The following is a 25,631-nucleotide window of genomic DNA, read 5'->3' on the forward strand; positions in this document are numbered from 1 at the left end:
GTCCTAAGCCATCTTTCCTTTCACGCAAAGGTTCTTGTGTTGAACAAAGGCATGGCCTCCATGTCTATTTTCAGACTGAAAAGGAGATTCTGTTTAGGTAAGTCCTCGGACAACTCCTACCCATCAGTGGAGACGGTCACTAGTAACCACTTATTCAACATGTTGTCTCAAGGCTCTAATTAGAGCGTGGTTCACATGTTGCCCATCTTTGCACATAAATCTATTGCTTTAGGTGCTAAAAGCTCATCATAGCCAAACTTTGCAGACCCAGACCAACCTGAGAACAAAGGTCACTCTCTACTTGCCAGCACGATTATAGGCACTCTTTCTTCATGTGCTTATAGAAAGCAGTTTCATCCTGCAAATGCTGGCCAACTCAATATGCTCAGCCGACACCATGAGGGCATATGAGTGCTTTGAGGCCCTCTGTTGAGTGGTCTCATTTTCTCTGCACAGAAACTACTAGTGTAACGTTTCCATGAGTGATGGGCGCGGGAGAGGTTTCACTACAAGAGAATTTCAGAACAGGAGTAGGATACCTGGAGAGAGTCCAGTCCTTTTGGAGTCAAGTAGAGTCAAGTGTGTCACTAAAATGAAGCAAGTCCCTCTTCTGCTACTCCAGAGAATCACGAATGGGGCAGTGGGGAAACACAGAAACAGATTCCATGAAATCAGCCATGCAAGATTAGTCTGAAGGTAATGACACTGGGCTTAAAGGAAATCCATTACAAATGAAACTTATAACTCAAAACAAATGTGCCAATGGGCAAAATTTAATGAGCAAAAGGAAATTAATAGAGATAAATCTTATAAATATGGCCCAATTGTTAGGGCAAATGCTTGAGAAGATTGCTATGGGGTTATGAGTCCACCTCATTGTGCTGTTTCTATGTCCTGGCCCCTGAGGGACAGCTCTCTGTCATGCCCATTCACTTACTTTCTCTGGATCCGGACCACAGGATCAGCAAGCAGGTCGGTGACGTCAAGCTTTCTCCCCTTCTCAATAACATCCGGATGCTTGCGAACAAACAGCCACCCGATATGGGAGAAGAAGAAGCCCCGGCGGGCATTGTGGGGGTCAGCATCCGTCTCTGAGTACTTGTGGTGGGCTCGGTGGTCCCTGGACCACTCGAAGATGTCATTCTGCAGAGAGAATGAGAGCCTGAGTGAAGAGAGGAACCGCACCGCCAGGCGTCCTCCTGGGAATCTTCCCAGCCTCCCCTCCCCCACCAGTCCTCACTGCTGGTTTCACATTCTTCCTATCTTCAACCCACAGTTCCTCAACCTCAAGTTCAATCCCCTGTGGTCTGGAGTGGTTTTCATCAGAAGAAGAGTAAATCTTCACTTAGCAGGGATCTCAGCTTATGTGTGGGACGTAACCACTGCAGGAAGTTCAGGCTTGTTGGGTGAATTAGTACAGAGACCTGAAGGAAAGCTCTGGTGGGGGCGACTGAAGTCTCTAGATCGTTTGTGTCAAGAAGAGAGAGATCTTTTTTTATGGCTGCACCGTATTACATGGTGTAAATATACCACATTTTCTTTATCCAGTCTATCACTGATGGACATTTAGGATGATTCCATGTTGCTATTGTGAATAGTGCTGCAGTGAACATACATGTGCCTATGTCTTTATAATAGAATGATTTATATTCCTTCAGGCATATACCCAGTAATAGGATTGCTGGGTTCAACTGTAGTTCTGTCGAGATCTTTGCAGGGACATGGATGGAGCTGGGGGTCATTATCCTTAGCAAACTATTGCAGGAACCCAAATACCACTGTTCTCACAAGTGGGAGCTAAATGATGAGAACACATGGACCCATAGGGGAAAAAAACATACTGGGGCTATCAAGAGTGGAGGGTGGGAGGAGGGAAAAGATCAGGAAAAATATCCAATGGGTACTAGGTGTAATACCTGGGTGGTGAAATAATCTGTACAACACACCCCCATGACACATGTTTACCTATGTAACAAACCTGCACATGTACCCCTGAAGTTAAAAATTTAAAAAAATGAGGGAGACATCTTCTTAGGATGAAATCTTGGTTGTCAGAAGAGAGGGGCAGTCCTGAGTATGAAGGGTGCCGGTTTTTGGCCCAGATGTCTCTGCCTCTCTCCCTACTTTGATGTTCTTCATGTGTGACTCACATAGATCAGGAAGCCAGCAGATAAAAAAAATCAAATGGCTACTTCCCCAAATCTCTGCAAAATACCAAGGCACCAGTGGCATCGTTTTAGGACTGCTCTAACAGAGTATAACAGAAACGGAAGGGGGACAACTTTGGCTCCTTGGGTGTATTGGCAATCCACCAAGTGGAGAGGCAGCGGTGGCTGAGGAGCGGGACAACACTCACTGGAGCCCCAAGACAGACTCTGGTGCCCCTAGAAGGACAGGCAGCAGAGTCTGCCCAGCCCACAGAGCCGAAGTGGGGCTCAGCGCACGTGGGGAGCACACCCTATTGGACCTCTCGTAATGGGAGACACGGGAAGGTGTCAGGGGGCTGAGCTGTCAGGGGCAAGAATTGATGGCATTTAGTCTGTTACAATTAATGAGAACTTAGCTATAGCAATGGGTCAGTGAGATCTACAGACATTCAATTTACACTAATTTTTTTTTAATCTGATGATGCTTTCAAAGCTTTGAGAAGACGAATTAAATTGGGAAGTAGTGCTTTCAATAGGAAAATCTGAAAATAAAAATAAATTTAAGTATTATATTGCATTAGCCTTTTCTTTTTATGACAATAGTAATAATGTTCTATACCATAATATTCAATACTGGGTAATGTTCTTATTAGGAGTCTACCATTTCATAGAGATTGGCATCATCCTTCTGATGAGAAGCGAAGAAATTGTTTTGTTTTTGTTTGTTTTTCGAGACAGTCTTGCTCTATTGCCCAGGTTAGAGTACAGTGGTACAATCACATAGCTCACTGTAGCCTTGACCTTCTGGGCTCAAGTGATCCTCCCACCTCAGCCTCCCAAGTAGCTGGGACTACAAGTGTATGCCACCATGCCCAGCTAATTTTTTTTTTTTTTTTTTTTTTTTGAGATGGAGTCTTGCTCTGTCACCCAGGCTGGAGTACAGTGGTGTGATCTTCGCTCCCTGCAACCTCCGCCTCCTGAGTTCATGCAGTTCTCCTGCCTCAGCCTCCTGAATAGCTGGGATTATAGGCATGCGCCAACAAACCCAGCTAATTTTTCCATTTTCAGTGGAGATGGGATTTCACCACATTGGTCAGGTTGGTTGAAAATTTTAAAAATCCACCTAATCCTTGGGTTTTGGGGGAGAGAGAGAGGAGGCAGAAAGTTCCAAGAAGTGTATGTTCAGCTTTGACTTTAAAGAGAGAAAACAGGAGCCTGGCAGTTTATGTATATCAAAAATTATACCCTGGCTTACTGTAATATGAAAGAGGTCTTTAGATTTTGCAGTGTATTTAAACATGGTGGTTGGAAAGAGTGAAAACATTTTATTATTTAGAATCACAGAATTTGGAGCTGTAAAAGAATTTCAGATGTCAATCAAGACTACTGTGGTCTAAGAAATAATGTCTTCCTTTTGCATTAGTTTATTGCTTTTATTGTAGTGCCCATGTGAACATAACATAGAAAGAACACTCTGTCCCCTATTCACAGATGGCAAAATTAAAGCTTAGAGGACATTTATACAAGCTCATATAACAAATCAAAACAATAACAGAATAAATATGGCACTTCCTTGGTTCTCAGTTCACATTCCTATCAACAAGATATTTCCCTTATTCTCCAAATGTTGCAGGGAGGGGTCTTTTATAGAAAACTTTCATTCATCTTGTTAAAAGGTTATATTGGCCTGATATGGTTTGGCACTGTGTCTCCACCCAAATCTCATCTGTAATTGTAATCCCCACGTGTTGAGGGAGGGACCTGGTGGGAGGTGACTGAATCATAGGGTCAGTTTCCTCCATGCTGTTCTCATGATAGTGAGTGAGTTCTCACGAGATCTGATGGTTTAAAAGTGTGTGGCAGTTTCCCCTTCACTCTCTTTCTTGCTCCACCATAGGAAGGCATACCTTGCTTCTCCTTCCCCTTCCACCACGATTGGAAGTTTCCTGAGCCCTCCCCAGCCACGCGGAACTGTGAGTCAATTAAACCTCTTTTCTTTATAAATTACTCAGTCTCAGGTAGTTATTTATGGCAGTGTGATCATGAACTAATACATGGCTGTTTAATTCAATGCCATGCAATCTTGTAGAAACTCTACGTGAAGAGTTTCAAATAGCTAGAAACATTATTCTCACAAAATTAATTATAATACAACAACAAAAAGACCCATGATGATGAAGACGAGTTGAAACAGAGATATTTATTTTCATTCCTTTCACCTGGATACGTTTCCAACAGAAGCCACTTGACTGCAATAGTGGAATGCAGCAAGGATTTTGGCCACATTCCAAATAATCAAGCACGTAATCAAGCCAAAAATACTTTGATGTATTTTTTAATCCTTTGTTATTGCTGTGTTTTCAAGTGTAAAGCTGAGTCCAGTGAAAAAGTGACTCAAAGAATAAGATGTGTTTTCTAGTTCGTGGGAACTTGGCAATAATTTCTTTAAAAAAGAAATTAAAGAACAAGATGTGTGTCAACAATAGAGCAGAAAGAGAGAAAGATTTATTTGCTTACCCAATCACCTTTCTTCCCTACTTACCTGCACTTTTGTCTGCTCTGGAGTGATTGGGAGTGGATGGGCAAGGGAAAGAACCTACCTGTGAATACACTTGTGTTGAAAAGGTGTGGGGACCTAGAGCTCATTTTCGTACAGTCAGTATCTGCTTTAGCAACAAGCAGAGGGGAAAGCTGAGGATTAATGAGGAGGGAGAGATGGCCCAACCGTCTCAACCTCAGGAGGCGGGGAGTGAATGGAGATCGACTGTGCTGGAAGCTGTACCCCCAGCGGTATAATCTGATAATCTCTCTTCTTCTTAGTGTTTTCAAGATGCTGATAGCTCTTGTCTAAAACTATGTGTGCCACTCCATCACCTTTGCTGCACAGTTAACAAAAACAATATTGAGGCATACAGAGATGACAAATGCCCATCATGAACTGACTGTCAAGTATAGGTAATCCGTCTGTTCATGTTCCATGTACATATTCTGGTAGGGACATGATGTTGAAATCAGCAGTAATGCCTGAAGCCAAATACTCAAACATTCAAACAAATCAATTAACAAATTATTGTATTAAATTTGCAACTTAGAGTTTATACTGAATTGTAGGTTCCAGTAGATCACAGTCTCACTCGGCAATCCATCAAAAGTGCACTCTCGCCACATGCTAATTGATTATTCCTGATCAAAAACTGGAATGTTGAAGGGAGCTACATTAGTTCTAAGAACGCTGGGCATAAATGAGGCACAGGTAGGTGGGCGAGCAAGAGAGGAGTAGGAACAGAACAAATCCGGAGTGTACAGCTCAGGTGGTAGGCTTCATTATCAGAGACACCATACTGTAGTCCCACTTTGCAACAGAAATATAACACAAGCCACATAATATAACTAATAGTTTCTTAGTAGCCACACTAAAAAAGTGAAATGACTCTTGACTGAACTTGGGCTACAGAAAAGTGAAAAGAGGCTAGGTGCGGTGTCTCATGCCTGTAATACCGGCACTTTGAGAGGCCGAGATGGGCGGACCACCTGAGGACAGGGTTCGAGACCAGCCTGGCCAACATAGTGAAATCCCATCTCTACTAAAAATACAAAAATTAGCCGGACAGGGTGGTGTGCAGCTGTAATACCAGCTACTCGGGAGGCTGAGGCATGAGAATCACTTGAACCTGCGAGGCAGAGGTTGCAGTGAGCTGAGATCACACCACTGCACTCCAGCCTAGGTGACACAGCAAGACTCTGTCTCAAAAAAAAAAAAAAAAAAAAGAGTAAAAAGAAACAAGTAAAATTAATTTTAATAATATATTTTACTTAGTGTAACATACCCAAATATTATCATTTCAATGTATAATCAGTACAAAAATTACTGAGATGCTGTACATTATTTTTTTTTCTGTACCAAGTCTTAGAAATTTTTCACCTGCAGCACACCTCCATGGGCTAGTCGCATTTCAGGTGCTCAGTAGCCACATGTAGCTAGTGACTACCACATTGAGCAGTGCAAGTCTAACTCATGGCTCACATACTTTTTTTTTTTTTTTTTGAGACAGGGTCTCTCTCTGTCACCCAGGCTGGAGTGCAGTGGTGTGATCATGACTCACTACAGCCTCAGCCACCTGGGCTCAAGCGATTCTCCCATCTCAGCCTCCCCAGTAGCTGGGACCACAGGCACATGCCACTATGCCCAGTTAATTTTTTTATTATTTGTAGAGATGGGGTCTCACTATGTTACCCAGGCTGGTCTCAAACTTCTGGGCTCAAGGGATCCTTCTGCTTCAGTCTCCCAAAGTGCTGGGATTACAGGCGTAAGCCACTGCACCCAGCCACTTGTACGTTTTTCAATGTGTGCATTTACTTCAAATTTAAAAGTTTGAAGAATTAAGAATTCAGTGCTGCCTACTGGTGAGAATGTGAAATGGGCAGAAAGTTTGTGAAGCGCAAATGAGCACTACATATCAAAAACCCTAAAACTGTGCATATCTTTTAATCTAACAATTCATTTTCTGGAATTTATCTTAAGGAAATCATGGTTGTGTGCAGAGATTTAACCACAAGGATGCTAACCACAATAAAAACTTGGAAAGACCCTGCATTTCCCCATAACAGGATTTGATTAAATATTTTGTGATAAATTAATTAAATACTACTTGTGTGTGTAAATACACACAGTAAAAGTTTATATATACATAAAAGAAATAGTAAGAGAAAAAGTCTTAGAGTTACCTCATGGGAGTGAAATTAGAAGGTAGGAATGAGGAGATATACTTTTATGCTTGATCCTATACTCTGAAACTATTAAAAATAATTCTATTAGTGTTGTATTAAAAACTAATTAACAAAAAAAGGCTATTGTAGTATTGACCTAGAAAGATGAAGGTAAAAGTAGTTAAAAGAAAAGTACTTGGCCAGGCGTGGTGGCTCACGCCTGTAATCCTAGCACTTTGGGAGGCCAAGGCAGGAGGATCACTTGAGATCAGAAGTTTGAGACCAGCCTGGCCAATATGGTAAAACCCTGTCTCCACTAAAGGTACAAAAATTAGCTGGACGTGGTGGTGGGCACCTGTAATCCCAGCTACTTGGGTGGCTGAGGCAGGAGAATCACTTGAACCTGGGAGGCGTAGGTTGCAGGGAGCTGAGATTGTGTCACTGCACTCCAGCCTAAGCAACAGAGTGAGACCTTGCTGCCAAAAAAAAAAAAAAAAAAAAAAAAAAAAGAAGAGAAAAGAAAAGTACTTCTCAAAACACTATGAATCCATTTTTAATTTAAAAAAACATGTATGTTTAAGCATGGGAAAAACAAAGGAAATATCTTAGCCAAACTGTTTGCAGTGGTTCTCTCTAGGAATTGGGACTGTGGGTGACTCTTTTTTATTTTGTCTGTGTTTTGTAAATTTTTATAATAAACAGATTACTCTTTTGCAATACAGGATAAACAAGTTATTTTTGAAAACATTTCTATATTCCTGAATGAAAACAACCCAGCTTCTGCTCGATGAAGCAGTAAGATTCATCTGGCAATCCTGTCTGTTAATATACCTTTATGTCACCCGTCTATCTTTATTCTCATTAGCAACTAATCAACCAATCAGACCTCAAGTGGTGTGGCAGTGCCCTCGCTTGAACCCATTCTGTCTTTTGTGCCTCCATTACTTCACTATCCATCACTGATAATGTCCCTAAGCGGGGTCTCCACTGAGACTGCAGAAATTGAAATTGATCATGAGGTGATTTTTCTCCACATGCGCAGCCCCTGAGTGTTATCTGTGACTTGAGCAAAAGTCATCAATCTCAAGAGTCCACTGAAGTGAGGTATGAAGCAACCTGCTCCCTCAGAACTACTCCCCAGCGTCCTTTTATGCTCAAAATAAATTCTTGAATCCAGTCATCTAAATGGCAATAGAGGACACTGTCTTTTAAGGTTCACATAATTTCCACTGGTTAGCAAGATGAAGGCTAAATGTAAACAGCATTTAGCTTGTCCCATTCAGCAGATCTGAAACCAGAATCATTGATTGGTTTTCCCCTAGCCTAGCTGGAAACAGATGCTTGCTCCCAACCAGACACCAAGATGGTCTTTCTGTCCGTTATTTCAATTTTGTGGCTGTTTAAAGTTCCAGAACAAAAAACTTCCCAAGCAGTCTCAAAACAAAGTCAAAGGGAATTCCACTTGTATTCATAACACATCTTCGTTTCCAGTCAGTAGTGAAAAAGAAACCAGGACCAACATGTCAACATGTCAGCTTGAACAGGCAGGTTTTAGAGTAGAAAATATGTGTGTGCATGCATATGCATGTACATGTGCATGTGTGTGTGCGTGCATGTGGTATGTGTGTGTCTGAATGGCATCCTTTCTGGGAAAGGAGCTGTTCTATCAAGAGGGTCAAACAGAAAAAGATACTGATGGCTCCACTCCTTAGAAACTGTAAGGCTCATTAGAAAGAAATAGGCTTTATCTCTGTCTCCGGGGCCTAACCTTAATCTCCTCCTGTTTAGACGCCAATTCAGACTGAAAAACAACGTTGGGTGCTTTCCCCATTGTTGATACTAGGTCAGTACTTATTTCTCTCCAGACAATAGGCTAATCTGTAAGAATGGCCCAGAAAGTCCCCAAGAGTGGCCTGGCAGCAGTTCACACCACCTGGCAAATTGTGGCTTTGAGAGGACAAGTTGCTACCTGCTGCCTTGCCTTCATGTAGCACTTGGTCTACATAGGTCTTAGAAGCTGGGTAAGTGTTGAAAAGTCAACCTTAGTAGTTTAAAAAGTGCCAATAAAACTTAAAGTTTTAAAATAAGGAAAGAAGTGTTTAATATTTTCTTCTATTACTCTTTTGTTTAAATCTCTTAACAACAAGAATGTATTCAAATAAGACTTTTCACTTTTAAAAAAAACATACATTTAACATACACTTTTAAAATGGCATAGACATTAATCTTGGTAAATAAGTTGGTCTTCTGGAAATCTTTTCAACTTGGGCTTTGGAGGGTTTTTGGTCAGTGATGTGACCATTATTCTAGTCTCCTGAGCTAGATGTCCTTTACTCCATGAGTTAAAAATTGAGGGGGAAGAAAGGGCCTAGAAAACAATGATGACCCAATAGCAATGAACATATTTAGTTCCCACAACTTGTTTTTAAAATACCATTCTCCACTAAAAGGAATCAGGACTGTGGAGAAATGGCTGGTGCCAGGACTGGGGTAGGAAAAGTACACAGGGAGCTCAGTATATTTTGTTGTGCGGGAAAGGAAGTGCTTAAAAAATGATGGAGCATGTCGAAATGACAGAGGAACCAGGTGTGGTGGTGTGCATCTGTAATCCCAGCTACTCAGGAGGCTGAGGAGTTCAAGACCAGCCTGGGCAACACAGCAACACACCATACTAAAAAGAAGGAGGAGTCCATTTGTAGTGCCTCCCACTGAACAAACTGGGGTAATTTGGGCATTAAAATGAATAATGACAGTAATGGATTATAATCCATGTAATCAAAAAAGAGTCCATGGGTTATAAATACATGGGAAGAAGCAAACACTTTTCTTTACAGTAAAATACCAATTGACAAATGTAGAAGAAATAATAGTTACAAAATCACCATTTTGCAGCTGTCATGGCAATAACTGATTCAGGCAAGAATCACCAATGTTTGCTAAAACTATTGGGTAAAAGTTTGATGAAGATAAAATATTTATATAGGCTCATAATCTTTGCATAAATTAGTTCAATAATTACAAAATAAAAATTGCAATATTATAGTGGAGAAACTTAGCAGATGCCACCTTAACCGAATAATCAAAGTTCATACCTCCAATAATGTGACAAAGTGATGTCATGTATCTCTTTTTCGATGCTGAGAAGGACACAAGAATGCTAATGTACTCCCACCAAAAACGCAGAGTTTGAGTCTAATCACATGAGCAAACCCAAATGGAGGAACATTCTACAAATTAATTGGCCAGTACATTTCAAAAATATCGATGGCATAAAATTAAAAAAACAAGGAACTATTCCAAATGAATGGAATCTAAAGAGACATTATAATTCATTGTAATGCATAATCCTCAAATGGACCCTGAACTATTATAGAATCCTGGATACAGCATGGTATCAACATTAAATCCCTGACTTTGGTAAGTGTACTCTGTCTATGTGAAAGTGTCTTTGTCATTAGGAAATACACACTGAGGTATTTGGGAATAAAGGGGCATGATATCTATAACTTACTCCCAAATGATTTGTAAAAAAAGAATACATAAGAATGCACATGCATGTACAGAGGAAAGAGCAAGGGAATAAAGCAAATGAGGAGTACTCTAAGAGTTGGTGAATCTACATGAAGGCTATACACAAGCTCATGATTTTTTGCAACTTTTCTTTAAGTTTCAAAATAAAAGACCTGAAAAAATTATTTCAAAATAAAAGTGAAAGCTAAAAACAAAAATTTCATGGGCACTCTTCTTTACAATCTCAGCTTTTCCCCTTCCACTCCATTTCTACTTTACTACCCTTGTTCAGGCTTGTATCAATTTGCTTGGATTCTGTAATAACCTTCTAACTGCCTCCCACCTGCAGTAATTTTCCTCTCCACAATACATTCGGCATACTGGTAACATCCTCTTTCCATTCATGCTCCCCAAAATCTATCATTCTTTTGCTTATTATTTGACAATCTCTGTGTATTACTTTTCTTATAAAATCTAAACTTTTCCTCTTCTTGAAAATCAGACAGGTTTCTTCGGCTGGAAGAAACCTTATCTTTCCCACATTTTATCCTTAATTTGACTGATATTTACTGACCGGTATGCACTAGAAGATAAAGAACAAACAGGACAATTGAGGCTGTGTCCTCAAAGAGTTTATAGTTTATGGAGGAGACAAATACTAACATAAAGTAAATCAAGTCAACATAAGTGAAATAATTTTAGACTGGGATTAGAGCTGTGAAGCCAATAAAGGAGCTGAACAAAAAAGGACCTTAATATAGGCAAGGCCATTTGTTTTTTGTTTTTGTTTTTGAGACGGAGTCTCACTCTTGTCATCCGGGCTGAAGCACAGTGGTGTGATCTTGGCTCACTGCAACCTCCGCCTCCCAGGTTCAAGTGATTCTCCTGCCTCGGCCTCCTGAGTAGCTGGGATTACAGGCACCTGCCACCAGGCGTGGCTAATTTTTGTATTTTTAGTAGAGACGGGGGTTTCATCATGTTGGTCAGGCTGGTCTCGAACTCCTGACCTCAGGTGATCCACCTGCCTTGGCCTCCCAAAATGCTGGGATTACAGCTCTGAGTCACTGCGTCTGGCCAGCAAGGCCATTCTTAACTGGGTCATCTTCAGGTTGAGAGGAGTTGGTGGCAGAGGTGTGGGAGGAAGAGGGGAATTGTCCCAGGTAGAGGGAAGGACTTGTAACAATTGAGGAACTAAGAAAAGGCCATTGTGTAGGTAGCATGGTGCTAGGACAAGCCTGGTACGAGATGAGGTCTAAGACACATTATGCTATAATAAAGAATGTATCTGGTCTTTGTGTCTGGTTCTTGACACAGAGCTTTAAAAACTCTTGGAATTTCCTGAGTGATAGGAAATTCCTCCACTCTTACGCTAGTGGTGACTTTCATGGGTCCCTAGATAGCCTCAGGATGGGAGCAGATCACCAGAAAGACCAGCCATGTGATTAGAGAGGTGGGCGTTGGCTAGCCAACAGGGCAACACAAGTGTCGCGGATAGAAGCAGAGACCTAGATTGGCTTCTGGTGCCACTGCACCAGCTGGTTTCCCAGGGGGAAGCTGGGGCCATGGTCTTCGGAGGGGTGGTCCTGTAGATCCTGCAGTGCAGGCACATCCAGAGGACTCAGAACGCTGATGGCTTCTCTATCTAGGTGTGTCTGGTGCACTGGTGGCTAATATTTTACTGGCATTCTTCTGGTTTGGAAGGCATTTTGAGTCACCTCTCTTGTAGCAGAGCATAATCATGTTGTCCATGTTGCTGATGGTGAAACTCTGCCCTGAGATCCACATGGCAAAGGAGCTGAGCGTAAAATCCTTGGATCTTCACCACTCCTGGCACCGGAGCAGTTTCCTGGACTATGTGGAGTGTGTCTTGGCCTTTGCCGACATGGCAGGCTAGATCAGGACCCGTCCATCGACTGGGCCCTGTTTGTGGAGACTCTGGGCTTCCTGTCCGTGCTGACCGAGGCCATGATGGACCTGCCCCAGCTCTGTTGCAACCACTGCCACGGGTCCTGAGGACATGAGCATCCAGAGCACTCATGAGGACAAGGGCAGTGCCCTCAGGATCACCTACTTCCTGCTGAGAGCTGCCCATGCAGCTCTTGGTCTGCGCCTGCTGCAGGTGCTGGTGGACCTGCCATCCAGGCACGAAGACCAGATATATTCTTTATTATAGCATCATGTGTCTCAGACCTCATTTCGTACCAGGCTTGTCCTAGCACCATGCTACCTACACAATGGCCTTTTCTTAGTTCCTGGGACCCTTCACCCACCACCCTGAGAAGCCAGCGCTCCACGCAACACACCCCACCATGGCCAAAGCACTTCTGAGCTGGCCAGGGAGGAAAAAGATGTGTGACTGCCGGCTGGCGTCTGTTCTCCCTATGTGGAGAGCAGGCGTCGCAGCCCCTGAGTGGAGAGGCGGTATCCCGTGTCAGGCTCTCCATCAGCGGCTGCGTGGGGCTCTCAGGGCAGCCAGGCCGACACTTGGCTCACCACTGCTGGGGGTGGCCACAGTGGATTTCACACCCAAGGGCTGGGTCTCCAGTGATTTTAAGGTGATGGAAAAGGCAAATGTCTTTTCCCACTTCCTCTCAAAAGACACCCAGCCTGAACCTGAGATGTGTTCATAAACACACCAGCAGGCAAACTCCAGTCCGCTGAGGAGCAGCAGCCCTCAGGAACCTTCTCCAATCTTATTCAAGTCCTGGTCCCAGCCTCTCAGATCTGCCTCAGCCCACAAGACGGCTTCCCTGGGGGAGAGGCTGCAGCTGGGGATAAGTAGGATCCACGTGCTGGGGGGGCCCAGGCAAGTCTCAAGGCTGGGGCTGGGGCTGGGGCTGGGGCAGTGAGGAGGAGACCTGGTATCAGGAGACCCGGTATCAGGAGACCCTGAAAGTCCTGGGAGAAGAGACTTTGGACTCAGTGTGACCCTGATCAGACACCCTGGTAGGATGGGGATGGCCTCTGCTGCCCAGTGGGGTGGGCACAGAGGGCAGGGCTGAGTCTGCTCTGCTCCCAATTGTAGGGATGCAGTGGCACCTGTGCTCTGGGTTTTCTGGCCAGAGTTGGCATCTCAAGGGCCTGCAGAATGAGTGCCTCCTGATACTCGGCTCTGGTGCCTCTGACCTTGCCCAACAGTGGGATCTGCGTGCCTAGCTTCTAGGCTGGCCTCTTCCTGGGAGATGCTGGTGTGACATCTCTCATTGGGTGTCCCTATTTCCCTAATTATCCCTCACCAATCCTTAAGCCAATGCCTTCAGTTCTACCACTAAATTATATCTTGAATCTGCACACTTCTCATTTTTACCACCTTCTAGTTCAAGATCAACTTTTTTCCTAGGCTACTGCAAAAGCCTCCTGAACTGGTCTTCCTGATTCAATGCTTGCCCCTCTCTATATTGTAGCCAGAGAGAGCTTATTGGAAATTAAACGACTCTCCAGCAAAATAAATAAATAAATCAGTGGCTTAGCATTATATTTAGAATGAAATCCAACCCCATTATTATGTTCTACAGGGCCCTGTGTTGGAACACCCCTGGGGTGAGAGGCAGGCCCATGTCTGAGCTTGCTGGGTATTGTCCAGAGCATGCTTGGGGGTGTTCCAGCCAGAGCCTCTGGTTCTCTTCGAGTGCTAGGGGTCCCCCAGACAGACAAAGAGGTCCTCCTGGGTGCGTGGGAAGGCTGAGGGGGCTGAGGGCAGAGGCTGTATAGACACAGCCCTGCCACATTCCTGAGGAGGATTCCATTTGGGAAGAGTCCTTTTCCTCTGGATATTGCACACACTGGCCGGACACAGCTTTGATGTCCATCGTCCAGGACACAGAGGCGTCCTCCAGTCATAAGACGGGATGTGGAGGGCAGGGTGCGTGGCACCCTATGCAGGGTCTGGCTGCTGGGATGGCCCATCTCACACTCTGCTACTGCTGTCCTGGGGTCTCGGGTCCGAGGCAACCTCCAGAGCATGGGCAGCAGCCTAGCCACAGGCGCCTCTGCCACCGTCCTCTGTCCACTGTCCACCCAGGCATGTTGGGTCCCACAGTTCTGAGTCTGCTGCCTCTGGCTGTGTTGGGAACCACTGGTCACCCCAAATCTCCACTCCCCACCTTTTCAGTTTAACACAAGCCCACACCATGCTTAGCAGCTCTGTGCTGACTCCAGACCCTGGAGTTCTCAGATGCTTCCCCGCGGCTCCCACAGGCATCATGTTCCCTTCTGCTGGGCAGAGGGGCCACTTCCTGTGCAGATGTTGATGCTGTCGGTGCCAAAGCTCTATGACTTTAGCGTTATTTGCTGTGGCCGGTGAGAAAATGTTCAAAGCTGTTTCCAACTCCTGAGTTTTCCTCAGGAAAACTCTTGAGTATTTGAGTGAGGATCTTGTTCTCAGCCCTCTGGCCTGTAAGAGGCTTTGAAAATTTTACTTTATTTTTTAATGAAAGAAGATATCTGTGGTGGTAATTGCCTCCACATGAAAATGTCACCAATTGCATGCGCAGTGACTGATGAATGTTTGTACCTCCACCATGTGGCGACTTTGAATCAATAACTCTTCGCAGATCCAGGGAAAAAAAAAAAGGAAATCATAAGAAGAAAAAATATATTTCCTATTCATTAAGTGGAAGTGGGTCATCATAAAGGTCTTCATCGTCATCATCTTCGCATTGAGTAGGCTGACAGGAAGAGGGGCTGGTCCTGCTGTCTCAGAGGTGGCAGAGGCAGAAGAAAATCCATGCATTTAAGTGAAGCTGCGCAGTTTCAAACCCATTCTGTTCAAGGGTTAACTATACTTGTAAGTATAGCACTTTCTTGAGTTCTGTGTGTTGTTCTAGTGAATTATCAAACCTAAGAAGATTGTGGAAACCCCAAACTTACCACTGGTCATTCAGAAGTACAGGTAGCCTGGGGACCCCACTACTGTCCTGCAACCCTTGCAGCAGGCGTCTGAAGCGGGGGCAGCCATGCGGAGCACTCAGCCTTTAACTTGTGGGATCCGATGTTCACCCTGGGTGGTTATAGTCAAAATTACACTGAAGTACACCAACTTGGGGTGGACACAGAGAACTGGTGTGCAAGGCCCTGATCACGCAGGGCCCCATAGAACATAATAATGAGGTTGGATTTCATTCCAAATACAATGCTAAGCCACTGAAATATTTATTTATTTATTTAGCTGGAGAGTCGTTTAATTTCCAATAAGCTCTCTCTGGCTGTAATATAGAGAGGGGCAAGCATTGAATCAGGAAGACCAGTTCAGGAGGCTTTTGCAGTAGCCTAGGAAAAAGTTGATCTTGAACTAAAAGGTGGTAAAAATGAGAAGTGTGCAGACTAAAGATGTAATTTAGTGGTAGAACTGAAGAGAATGGCTTAAAAATTGGTGAGGGATAATTAGGGAAATGGAGAAATCATGGATGACACCCAGACTTCTGGTGGGAAAGCTAGGAGAAGAACAGAAGAACAGTTTCGGGGAGAAGGTAGAGTCACAACTTTGAATTGGGGCATGCTGAGTTTGAGAAGCCTAAGAGACATCCAATGAGACACGTCACACAGGTAGCCAGATTTGTAACACACTATACCCTGTCAGCTTGCTTCTTCAATCTGGGTGATTTTCTAACTATGCTGTGACCTCCTACAGTATATTCTAATCATTCCTCTCTCCCTACCTTTGCTCAGATGTGTCCCTACCCTCCTCTTCTTCTCTGCCTAGACAAATCGTTTTCACGTGCAGCTCAAATCTCCCCTTCTGCAGTAGGCTTTGTCCAACGATTCTAGCCCATATTCAAATTTCTGCAGTCCTAAGAGTCAGTGTGACACTTTTGAGCAATTTAACTCCACGTTGTCTTTTTATGAGTCTTTATTGCACACAAGTCTAGCCAGCTCTTTCAGATTATAAGCTCCTCATCCAAGGGCCACTTCTTAGATATTACTTGTGTTCCTCACAAGCACATAGTGGCTTACGCACTTTTAAATGTAATGGTAATTAAACAGCAGATTTACATGAAAAGCTATGAAAGATTCAAATGGAAGAAGGTAAAAATAATCAAATGTTTCTGCCTTCTAAAAGAGTTTTTAAAAACAAAGCTAGAAATTTCCATTTGGCATCTGAAACTCAATAAATATTATCATTAATTAAAATTGCTGATTCAATGACTCCTGTAGACATGTATCTTTGGAGCTTGATAAGGCATTGAGGCGGCATTCCTGAGATAATCCTGTGACAAGAGCGCTGGCTGGCATTAATAGGAATTGGAACACGATGATTGAAAAGCCTGAACTTTGATAAACAAGGACCAATGATGAAAAACAGTTCAATATCTAATAAGGGTGTGGGGAAGAGGCCACTAACAGAAGGCCTCACTGTGTCTGTTAGATCTGTTTCATTTCATATCTTCATTAATGTCTGGGAACAAAGCTTACACATTTTGTTAATAACATTTCTGATTGGTACTAAATTAGGAGGTGCTGCAGACATCATTGAGCACAGAGGAATAACACAGATGGATCTAAAGAGGTTAGAAGTATGAATAGAAATTATCACAATGAGATTTGATTTTGGAAAAATGAAAATGAAGGCAGCTGGGGGAGAAATCATCCAAAATGCAAAATAATCAGTGGGTTGGGAAATCTAGAAAGCAGCAACATAAGAGTGTCTGGAAGGCTAGCAATGGAATAAAGAATATGCAATGACATTGTGCTGTCTCAGCCCAAATGGCTAGTGACAGGTACAGGGAGAAATGACCTGTCAAAGAATTGCATTGCAATACAGTGTTCTTCAATGTCCATAAACATTTTTGGAGACGGTTTGGGAAAAATAAACAAAATAAGCTCAGACATTTGGTCCTTAGTTTATTCAGCTGTTGGAAAAGAATTAGACTCGTGGCTTCTAAGGTTCCCCAATTCTAACCGCCTGTGATCCCAGCTCTAACCTTCTGTGGTTCCAAGACAAAGAAAGGTTGGGAGAAAATACATGATTAAGGAGGTTCACTGCATGCAGCACTTCTAAAGATCTTCAGGAAGAGCAGACAGAATGAAACACAAAGCTTGAAAATGTGTTTCCAAATAGATTCCCAATTGACAGGACAGCATGCGGAATTCACCTCCAACAACAGTATCTTTCTTCCAATACAGATGCCAGGCTAAATTAACATAAAATCTGATAGTATTTGTTTATAAAAATTATCTCTACCAAATATTTCTTTAAATAAAAACTCTTTAAAGTATTGTGGTTTTTTTGGTTTACAAAAATCTAATCGCCTTAAAGTGGTTAGAAATATACCCATTGTACAAAGCAGGTACGGTCTGCATTAAAGAGTTCCCAGCGTATCTGGAGATGGTGCTGTGAGAAACAGACGAGCCCCGTTGGTTGGTCTGTCCATCTGTCTAATCACCCTCTTGCTCAGACTGTCACATTTTCATCCCCTTGAGGTTCATTTTCTTAGGTGATTTCTCTCATCTCACCTACTTTCACTGACCTAGATCCCCAACAAATAAGCAAGTAAGGCATCTTAGGGGTGGGGAAATTTTATTTTCCACCTTAAAAATCGGTTCACTTTTTATTTTCCACCTTAAAAATCGGTTCATTTTTTTGGTAGAAAGTATAATTAATCCCACCAGGTAAGTGCAGAAAGAAAATGCCGTACCCCACTCAGCAGCCTCTGGAGAGTTTCCTGGTTTCCTTTCTCTCTCTCTTCCTTGCTCTCTCACTCACTCGCTAGGCCACCTCCCACCTGCACCACTTTGGCTGTCGGAGTATTCTGCGTGATGGAAGGGGTTACAATGCAGCATGCATGGAATGACAACGCTTTAATGAACTGATAAATCACCGTACGGCATCATTGCTTAGAGACCACCAAGCTATTTGCTCTTTGCACATGACTTCCAAATGTCCCAAATGTGCCTAGGACGGTGAAATGCTGTGGAAGAAGACAATGTGAGGCATGATGTGCAAATCACCTTCCAAAATCACACCAGGAAAACCTGTCAGGACATCCGGGTCAGGACCACTTCTGAAGCTTGGGCTCATGGCTAGGAAAGGAGGCAACACTGAAGCAGGATTTCTGAAGGGAGACTTAGAAGCCACAGAGAGCCACATAAGGTTAAGGATTCCTGAGCTGCACTAAAGTTCTGGTGCTTTGTTCTCTTCTACACAACTGCCACTGCATGCTGCTGCTAACAGCACGAGCTGTACTTGAGGATGCTGCCTCGCATACAAGTCTCCCTCCCTGACAGGCACACCCCACAGAGACCCAGCCTTGGGGGATGGCCTATGATCCTGAACCTGGCACAAACTCTTTGGGGTCTCCTGACTGTGGTCTGAGGCTTACTCAAGCCATGGAAATGCATGAGGCCATGTCACTCCCTGCCTAAGACCTGGCAGTGCCTTCCCGTGATATGTAGAACAATATCTGAACTCTGCCTGACAAAGCCCTGCACTGATGTGGCCCCCGTCACCCACTCTGGCCTTGCACTCACATGGACCAGCCATGCTGGCCATCTTTCTGCTCCTTGAACACAGCATCCTAGTTCCTGCATTTGCTTTGACTCCTCCCTCTGGATGCTCTCCCTCTAACCTCCTCTCCTTCAGGTCTCAGCACTAATGCCACCTCCTCAGCAAGGTCTTCTCTGACCACACTTTCTAAAGGTGCCCTCCATGTGACGTTACTCTGTTTAATTCTTTATATCCTTCTCTCTCTGAATACATTTGTTTGTTCATTTGCTCACATGTTCTTTTGCGCTCTCTCCTACTGTAGTACACACGTTATGAGGACAGGGACCTTGTCTGTCTTGTTCTCCTGTGCCTGGAACAATGCTTAACACACGTATTTGCTGAATGAAAGGATAAATGTGTATTTGGACACTGGGAGAGGCATTAGAGCAGGGTCCACAACCCCCGGGCCACGGACTGGTATGAGAATCTAATGATGAATGTTATGTATTTGAATCATCTTGAAACCATCCCCACACCCCACCATCTATGGAAAAATTGTCTTTCATGAAACTGGTCCCTAGTGCCACAAAGGCTGAGGACTATTGCATTACAGCACAGCAGTAACAGGGTGACTTCTGGAGTCCAGATGCTTACATTTCAACCCCTCTTCTGTCACATAAATCCGAATGTCCTTGGACAGGTTACATAACCACTTTTCTGTTTTCTAGCCTATCAAATGAGGAAAATAATAGTACCTACTTTGTAGGGGCATTATCAATGACTTTTTTTTTTTTTTTTTTGAGATGGAGTCTTGCTCTGTCGCCCAGGCTGGAGGGCAGTGGCACAATCTCAACTCACTGCAACCTCAGCCTCCCAGGTTCAAGCGATTATCATGTCTCAGCCTCCCAAGTAGCTGGGACTACAGGCACATGCCACCATGCCTGGCTAATTTTTTTTTTTTTTTTGAGACAGTTTCAGTCTTGTTCCCCAGGCTGGAGTGCAATGGCCCAATGGCTCATGCCTGTAATCCCAGCACTTTGTATTTTATTTTATTTTTTTGGGACAGAGTCTTGCTCTATCACCAGGCTGGAGTGCAGTGGCACGATCTCAGCTTACTGCAACCTCCGCCTCTCAGGTTCAAGCAATTCTCCTGCCTCAGCCTCTCAGGTAGCTGGGACTACAGGTGTGCACCACCACGCCTGGCTAATTTTTGTATTTTTAGTAGACACGGGGTTTCACCATGTTGACCAGGATGGTCTCGACCTCTTGACCTCATAATCCACCGGCCTCAGCCTCCCAAACTGCTGGGATTACAGGCTTGAGCCACCACGCCTGGCCCAATCCCAGCACTTTGGAAGGCCTAGGCAGGTGGATCACTTGAGGACAGGAGTTCGAGACTAGCCTGGTCAACATGGTGAAACCTTGTCTTTACTAAAAATGCAAAAATAAGTTGGGTGTGGTGGCGCACACCTGTAATCCCAGCTACTTGGGAGGCTGAGGCAAGAGAATCGCTTGAACCTAGGAGGCAGAGGTTGCAGTGAGTCAAGATCACACCACTGCACTCCAGCATGTGCAACCGAGTGGGACTCCATCTCAAAAAAGATAAAAAAGAAAAAGAAGATATTTAAGTAATAATGGCTGAGAATTTTCCAAACTAGTGACAAGCACCAAACCATAGATGCAGGAAACTCAGAAAACCCCAAACAGGATACACACCAAAAAACCCTACACTTAGGGTTTATACCATGCCTGGCTAGTACTTAGGTATTATCATATTCAAACTGCAGAAAATCAAAGACAAAGAGAAAATCTTGAAAGAAGCCAGAGCGGAAAAAATCCCTCCTTACCTATAGAGGAGAGAGGAGAAGAATTATACTAGGTTTCTCTTCGGAAACCGTGCAAGCAAGAAGAAAGTGAAATAAAATATTTAAATATTAAAACAAAAATCCACCCACCTAGAATTCTGTACTCAGCAAAATTACTCTTTGAAAATGAAGTAGAAATAAAGACTTTCTCAAGCTGGGTGTGGTGCTATGTGCCTGTAGTCCTAGCTACTAGGGAGGCTGAGGTGGGAGGGGTGGTTAAGCCCAGGAGTTCAAGGCTGCAGTGAGCCATGACTGCTCCACTGCACTCCAGCCTGGGTGACAGAGTGGGATCCTGTCTCTAAAAAAAAAAAAAAAAAAAAAAGACATTCTCAGACAAACCAAAATTGAGGGAATTTGTCACCAGTATACTTGCCTTGCAGAAAATGGTAAAAGGAGTTCTTCAGAGAGAAGGAAAATTATATCAGAAACCCGGATCCACATAAGTGAAGGTAAAATAGAAACTTTTATTTTCCTTATTCTTAATCTAACACATAACAATTTGTTCAAAATAAGAATAGTAACAATTTGTTTAGTGATTATAGCTTATGGATATGTAAAATGAATGACAACAACGTCTTAAAAGACAGGAGGGAGAAATTGGGAATAGACTGTTATAAGGTCCTTGCGTTACTACAGATACTATTTTGAAGTGGTATAGTGTTATTTGAAAGTGGGTTTAGATTAGCTGTAAGTGTATATTACAAATTCTAGGGCAATCCATAAAATTTTTTTAAAAAGAAGTATAATTGATATGTTAAGAGAGGAGAGGCCGGGCGCGGTGGCTCAAGCCTGTAATCCCAGCACTTTGGGAGGCCGAGACGGGTGGATCACGAGGTCAGGAGATCGAGACCATCCTGGCTAACATGGTGAAACCCCGTCTCTACTAAAAAAAATACAAAAAAACTAGCCGGGCAATGTGGCGGGCGCCTGTAGTACCAGTTACTTGGGAGGCTGAGGCAGGAGAATGGCGTAAACCCAGGAGGCGGAGCTTGCAGTGAGCTGAGATCTGGCCACTGCACTCCAGCCTGGGCGACAGAGCGAGACTCCGTCTCAAAAAAAAAAAAAAAAAAAAAAGAAGAGAGAAAATAGACTTATACAAAATGGTGCATTGAAACCACATAAAAGGCCGGGCGCGGTGGCTCAAGCCTGTAATCCCAGCACTTTGGGAGGCCGAGACGGGTGGATCACAAGGTCAGGAGATCGAGACCATCCTGGCTAACACGGCGAAACCCCATCTCTACTAAAAACACACAAAAAATTAGCCGGGCGAGGTGGCGGCGCCTGTGGTCCCAGCTACTCTGGAGGCTGAGGCAGGAGAATGGCGGGAACCCGGGAGGCGGAGCTTGCAGTGAGCTGAGATCTGGCCACTGCACTCCAGCCTGGACGACAGAGCGAGACTCCGTCTCAAAAAAAAAAAAAAAGAAAAAGAAACCACATAAAAATAGAAAAAGAGTAGAATACACAAATTAAAAGTAAGAAAAAGGGCAGCAAATGGAAAACAGAAACTTGGTAGATATTGATCCAACTATATCAATAATTGGTAACTTGGTAGATATTACTCCAACTATATCAATAATTACTTTAAGTGTGAATGGTCTAAATACACCAATTAAAAGACAGACTGTCAGAGAGGATTAAAAAAAAAAAAAGACTCAATTCTGTATTGTTTAGAAATCACGCTGTAGGGCAGCATATAAGAATATCTAATGGGTGGCCTGAATCAGGAGAGTGGGCTTTCAGTCTATCCACTAATTAGCTGTGTGAACTTTGAGAAGTCACTGGTATTCTCTGTTTACTCCTCTGCAAAATACAGAACTTAAGCTAAATCCCTTTAGTTCTCTTCCAGCTCTCAATCCAATGCCTCATTACCATGACTTGATGAGGAAATATGAGCCATGAGGGAGTGGGCTGAAGCATCTAGTAGGTGCTTTTGATTGGACTGGATCCATGAGAGACCCAGATGCAGCCAGTAGGAGCAGATGCATGAGCGTGACAGCACAAATCCGAATCCTGGCTCTTGCCTGTGAAAACTTAACTCTTGGAGAACAGGAATATGTCACCTGGGTCCATCTTTGACTTGGAGCAAATTATAAGGAAGTTGCAAGCAGTCTTTAGGTTGACTTCATCCTACTGGCAAGGAAGGAGGATAGACCAGAGAGGAACTCAGGGGATCTTTGCTGAATACAAGGGTTCAGAGGGGACAGAGGATTTTATATAGCTCCTTGTCAGGCATTCCTGCCTCATCATCATCTTTTTTTTTTTCTTTTTTTGAGATGGAGTCTCACTCTGTCACCCAGGCTGGAGTGCAGTGGCATGATATCTCACTGCAACCTCTGCCTCCTGAGTTCAAGTGATTCTCCTGTTTCAGCCTCCCAAGTAGCTGGGACTACAGGCATGCACCACCATGCCCGGCTAACTTTTGTATTTAGTAGAGACGAGGTTTTGCCATGTTGGCCAGGCTGCTCTTGAACTCCTGATCTCAGGTGATCCACTTGCCTTGGTCTCTCAAGGTGCTGGGATTACAGGCATGAGCCACCACGCCCAGCCCATCATCATCTTTTTAGACTAAAAGTATCTCCACCTTTCCTACTGTTGCCTCTCAGCCCCACACATACATCTTCTACAGAAGAAAAAGAAAAGGAGTTTAAAATGTTTAAGTCTCAACTTTAAGAACACTGTTCTTAATGCTCAAGGTCTTGTTTGTAGCATCTAGCAAAAGCCCTGCTGCTCCCAAACAGAGACAGCTATGGCATGACTTGTCCATTTTGGCCAATGGCATGACCATTCTGGTGAAGGAGAGAAGAGAGAGAATCTTTGAAACTATCTTTAAAAACCCATGGATTATCAAAGGGCAACTAAATCAATGACTGCATTAAGTCAGGGTTATAAGTCACCACCCTACACTGGCAGATCATAGCATTTTTTCACTTCCCCAGGTTGTTCTCCTCACAGGGTTAAGTGGTTTAAAGAAACTGTTCTAGACACTGACTAGTTCTAGTTCTGTTCTGGTGCTCTCCCACTGACACAGTTCTGCATGTTATGGAAACTGGCCCTATGCTGATCTTACAGAGGTACCTTCCACCTAGGTCTACGTGACGTCGTTATAAAACCCCAGGCCCATGAAACACTGAAATTTCCACTGGGAAACTGTGGGGATTCTAGTATCCTGCTAGACAGAAAAGCTCCATGAAGGCGAGGCTTGTGACTCTTTGCTCATTGTTATTCTCACTGTGCCTTCTCAGTGCCTGCCACATAGTAGGTGCTCAATAAGTATTTGTTGAATGAATTTTTAAAATCCACTACAAATGTGGGCCTTGAAAAAGTATGCATAGTTCAAATTTGATGGTTTCTAAAACTACATTTTAAAGCTGTTCATTTTTTTAATTTACCTAACAATCATGTATTGTTTTCTATATGACAGACATTAGCATACAGAAACCAATTAAACAATATATCAATTCTCATAAAAGAGAAAGTGAGAACAATATTCACCAGGTGCTACCATAAGCTTGGTACTTTTTATTCATTATTTTATCTTCCCAGCAACTCTGTGAGGCAAATATTATTATTGCCCCCCTTGCAGATAAAGGAACTGATACTTGCAGAAAGGCTCACATCTAGCAAATGGCAGAGCCAAGAATTTATTCTAGGACCTGGGTACTTCCATCTACAGTGTACTTTCTCCTTAAAATAAATTTTAAATCACAATCTAATATTCTGTTATGTGGTGTTTTGTTAAGAAAACTTAGGTTTTCAAATTTTGAGTTATAAACAAATAGTTTCATGAGAAAAAAAAAAATCAGAGTTTTAAGCTTCAGCTACAAGTTACTTATCTTGGAAAAAAAGTCCAATAATGAAATGTTTTATAACTACATGAGTGTGTCATTGGAGGCTATTAAGAAAGGATTGCTTGAACACAAGAAATGAAAATTATCAAGTTAGGTCCTGAACGTCATCTAAGGCCTAAGTCAATTATTATTTTGAAAGCACAACACTGAAATAAGATGGTTGACGTCAAAATAAAGTGCAGCATAGTTCACACTGCCAGTGGTGAACACATGGACATGGAACCAGGAAGCTGCCAACTGCTCCCTTATGCTTAATAGCTTATTTCCTAGAACCTCAGTACTAATTCCTGACTGTGCTTGAATTACAAGCAGTATATATACACATCACCAATTGTGTTCCCTAATTGACCTATTGTGTTATATCCTATTTACCTTATGAAATGTCAAACTGTATGAGAGAAGCCTAAAATAAGGAAATGAATTCTGAGCTACAAGAGCACTTAGAGAAATATTCCACATCAGGTTGTCTCGTAGGAGTGGGAAGCCCATGGCAGACGTGGCCACGTGAGCTGTGTGTCTGAGGGCCACAGGGAAGCTCCTGGGTCACCTGTTTCCCTGGACTCTAGAGCACTTTTGGCAATCACGATTCCTTCCCAATGAGTGAAAATGCATGGGGCCCAGAATCATCTACACTCATATGTGGGCAGAAATTTTGAAAACAAGTTGTTCTCACTCAGATTAGGAATTGGGAAAACAGAGATCCATGACCAAACCAAAAGTACCCAAGGAAAGTACCCAAGGAGGTGGGGAATGGCCTAGGGCTGGAATAGTCCTAAAGAATATGGCCCAATCCTAGTACAGTGATGACCGTCTCTTACATTTTTATAGCCCCTTGCAGTTTTCATTGAGTTTATAACAACCCTGAGAATGAAGTTTTGTTCTTATTTTTACGGATAAAGAAACTGAAGTTGAGGAAGTGATTCACAGCTAGCACCCATCAGAGTAAAATCCCTGAGTCTTCAAACTTCAGATGGAATAGTCTTTCCACCAGGACCTCGCAGGGCTACCTCAGGACTAGGTTTTGGAAGAGCAATAACTTGGAGTCAGGCTGGCCTGCATTCGCCTAGCCCTGAATGTACTATTTTTTAGGTATGTGATTTGGGCAGGTTCTTTTACCTCACTGAACCTCATT

General features: G+C 43.3%; 2 protein-coding genes and 1 pseudogene across 2 annotated transcripts in view; 2 read left to right on the plus strand and 1 right to left on the minus strand.

Annotated features, from left to right (window-relative positions):
- The window catches only part of SCD5 (stearoyl-CoA desaturase 5), a 173,810-nt gene that overhangs the window by 51,194 nt on the left and 96,985 nt on the right, over positions 1–25,631 (minus strand). Inside the window, exon 3 of the mRNA XM_050790175.1 lies at positions 938–1,143. Coding sequence (XP_050646132.1) covers positions 938–1,143 — 206 coding nt within the window. The remainder of the gene's footprint in view (positions 1–937; positions 1,144–25,631) is intronic.
- The window catches only part of MRPS18C (mitochondrial ribosomal protein S18C), an 856,900-nt gene that overhangs the window by 19,893 nt on the left and 811,376 nt on the right, over positions 1–25,631 (plus strand). The gene's annotated exons all lie outside the window — the stretch shown is intronic.
- Positions 8,741–12,537, plus strand: LOC126955020 (solute carrier family 66 member 2-like; annotated as a pseudogene).

The sequence above is a fragment of the Macaca thibetana genome, chromosome 5 (genome assembly GCF_024542745.1).
Source record: "Macaca thibetana thibetana isolate TM-01 chromosome 5, ASM2454274v1, whole genome shotgun sequence".
Taxonomy (NCBI): domain Eukaryota; kingdom Metazoa; phylum Chordata; class Mammalia; order Primates; family Cercopithecidae; genus Macaca; species Macaca thibetana.